This window comes from Oncorhynchus masou, unplaced genomic scaffold (genome assembly GCF_036934945.1).
Source record: "Oncorhynchus masou masou isolate Uvic2021 unplaced genomic scaffold, UVic_Omas_1.1 unplaced_scaffold_1002, whole genome shotgun sequence".
NCBI lineage: Eukaryota > Metazoa > Chordata > Actinopteri > Salmoniformes > Salmonidae > Oncorhynchus > Oncorhynchus masou.
This window is the reverse complement of record NW_026999715.1, coordinates 217,433-220,493: the sequence shown is the minus strand read 5'-3', so window position 1 is coordinate 220,493 and position 3,061 is coordinate 217,433. Positions and strand designations below refer to the sequence as shown.

Below are 3,061 nucleotides of genomic sequence, written 5' to 3'. Positions count from 1 at the left end.
GATCTGGTTTAGATAAAACTATTTATTTTTGTATCATCATCTTTCAAATGAACAAGATAAAACAAAAATTCAGATACGACGATGGGGACAATTTTAGTGCAAAAATTAAGAGGGCAACAGTACCTGTGCAAAATGTCAAAATGATAACTTCCAAAATGAGTGTGCTACATAACATAACATTAACACATAACATTATTGCGACGTCACCCAGGTGTCCCACACAAGTTACCCAAATGTACCCAAGTGGCCAAATTGGTGAAGTACACATTGTGAAACCAATAACTATATACAAAATACCAAAATGGTATTCTAACACACCCCCCACCCAAAAAAGTAAAACAATTTGAAAAAAAAAAAATTGAACATTTTCTCAAATTGTTTAATTTTTTTTTATTTTTTATGAAAAACTAAATATCTACATACATTTACAAATAAACATGGGTAACTATTTACACACTTTTACACACCCTTTACACATCAAATCTATTTACATAGCTCCAGCCTAAAACCCCAAACAGCATGCAATGCAGGTGTAGAAGCACGGTGGCTAAGAAAAACAACCTAGAAAGGCAAAAACCTAGGAAGAAACAAGGCAATGAGGGGTGGAGATCACAGTGTTTTTGTAGTGTGCAACAGGACAGCACCTCAGGAGAAAAAATGTACAGTTTAGGGTTCCATAGCAGCAGGCAGAACAGTTGAAACTGGAACAGCGGCAAGGCCAGGTGGACTGGGGACAGCAAGTAGTCATCATGTCAGGTAGTCCTGAAGCATTGTCCCAGGGGTTCAAGTCCACCGAGAGAAAGAAGGAGAGAAAGAGAGCAGACTTAAATTCACACAAGACACCAGGTAAGACAGGAAAAATACTATATAAATAAATAAATATAACATAATGACCCTAGCTCAGCTAGAATGCAGACTGGTGTACTCAGCTAGACTGCAGACTGGTGTTCTCAGCTAGACTGCAGACTGGTGTTCTCAGCTAGACTGCAGACTGGTGTTCTCAGCTAGACTGCAGACTGGTGTTCTCAGCTAGACCGCAGACTAGTGTTCTCAGCTAGACCGCAGACTGGTGTTCTCAGCTAGACCGCAGACCCACTTTGCCATATAACCCCACCAACATTGCCAAAACTCTAGACAATGTTCTGCTGCTGATGCCAGATGCCATAGCAGTCTCTCTCTGATGTAAAGCAGAGGGTTACTGAGCATGTGCTGCATGTGATGGGAGACTTCATCTTGCAAACAACACAGCAACGCCTCCATGCTGTGCCCTTTTGGCCCTTAGGCACATCCATGCCTGCACAAATATATTTGGGCAGATGAACACTTGTGGCAGGAGCAGAAGGGACAGGGCTTGCTGCTGTGGTGCTGTAGCCAGCAAGCTCCTTGATGAGCTGCTCTCTGAAGTCTTTCTGTGAGAGGTAGGGCTTTCCACAGCTCGTTGCCATTTCCTTGTGTAGGATGAATGCATTCACTACGGTGATGTCGATGAAATTATAGAAGAAGGTCTTGTACCATTTCATTGTCTTGTGGAGAACATTGTAGTAGCCGATTAGCGCGTCCGAAAGGTCGACCCCGCCCATGCACTTGTTGTAGTCCTTCACTGCAGTTGGAATGGGGACATTTTTGGTGGTCCATGCCCCGGCACCGTCCTTCACACGCCTGACAACACGATCCCCACTGAAGGACTTGTGGATAGTGGAGCACATCACCACCTCTCTGGTATCCATCCACTTTACAAAAAGCAGGCCATCTTCACGGATCCATCGCATGCTCGCCCGCTCAGCCCGCTTAGGCATGTCGTTCACCTTCGTCTTCGGAAAGCCCACCCTGTTGGTACGAATGGTGCCACAAGCCCATACATCCAGCTTCCTTAGGTCTGCAAACAGGGTAGGGCTTGTGTAGAAGTTATCCACAAACAGTTTGTAACCCTTCCCTAGCAGTTGAACATCCAATAATGCCATTACAGAGTCATAGCTGAGTCCCTTACCGGTAGCAAAACTGTTCTTCCCCTTGTAGACAAAGAAATTGCATGTGTAGGCACATGCAGAATCAGCCAAAACAAACAGCTTGTAACCCCACTTGGTTGGTTTGTTTCTCATGTACTGTTTGAGTCCAATTCTGGCCTTTGAGGATACCATCCTCTCATCGATCGACACGTTCTGGGCTGGCTGAAAATACGTCTTGCAGGCCTCAACAATGCTGTGGTAGAGCGGCTTGATCTTGCAAAGTCTATCAAACGCTGCTGTGCCCCTCTTCTTCTCATTCTCTTCATCAACCTTTGGGTCACTGATGTGAAGCGCCTGTGAAATCATCAGAAACTTCTTGCAGGACATAATAGTCATGGGGAAAGGCAATTTGTACAGAGCTGATGTTTTTCAGTAGTCCTTCAGGCTTTTCAGCTTCACCAGCCCCATGTAGATGACCAGAGAAAGGTAGCAGAAAAACTCTGACATGGATATGGGCTTCCATGCTACCTTTTTGCCCGCTTGTTTCTTCTTCCCATTCTTATTAGAGTTGGACACGAGCGAACCTACAACAGATGTGGTAAAATACAGTTGGAAAATCTGAAGGGGGGGTGTAATTGGAGGTCGGGTTCACCTGAGGTCCTGGCTTCCTTATCGGCCTAAAAGTTGGTTGTGGTGGCTCCACATCATCTTCTAGGACGGTGTGCCAACGCCCTTCTGTCCCTCTGTTAGTGGGTGGCACACTTCCCCTCTTCCTCTTCACACCTCTAGATGGCCTGGGAGGTGTGGAGCCAGAGACAGCAGGGGTACAGGATGAACCAGCTTCAGAGGGGGGTGGACACCTTGGCACTGGGGGCTCCCAGTCGGAGTCAGTGCCACTGTGAAAGATAATGTTCAGTTAGAATAGTTTCACATATGAGCCCTGTATCAACAGCTATAATAAACACACATATAGAGTACAGGGAGTAGCCCTGTATCAACAGCTATAATAAACATACATATAGAGTACAGGGAACATAAAGTGCTGTTCCATATCACTTTGGCAATTGATGTGGGCCTGCCTCAAAATAGGCTATTTGGGTAGACCATGCGTTCCC

At 45.4% G+C, this 3,061-nt stretch overlaps 1 protein-coding gene across 1 annotated transcript; it reads right to left on the bottom strand.

Annotated features, from left to right (window-relative positions):
* Positions 1 to 1,130: 1,130 nt before the first annotated feature.
* LOC135528641 (piggyBac transposable element-derived protein 4-like) lies at positions 1,131 to 2,333 on the bottom strand. The gene has a single exon (XM_064957759.1). The coding sequence runs from the start codon at positions 2,331 to 2,333 to the stop codon at positions 1,131 to 1,133; it is 1,203 nt and encodes a 400-aa protein (XP_064813831.1).
* Between the last annotated feature and the right edge of the window lie 728 nt (positions 2,334 to 3,061).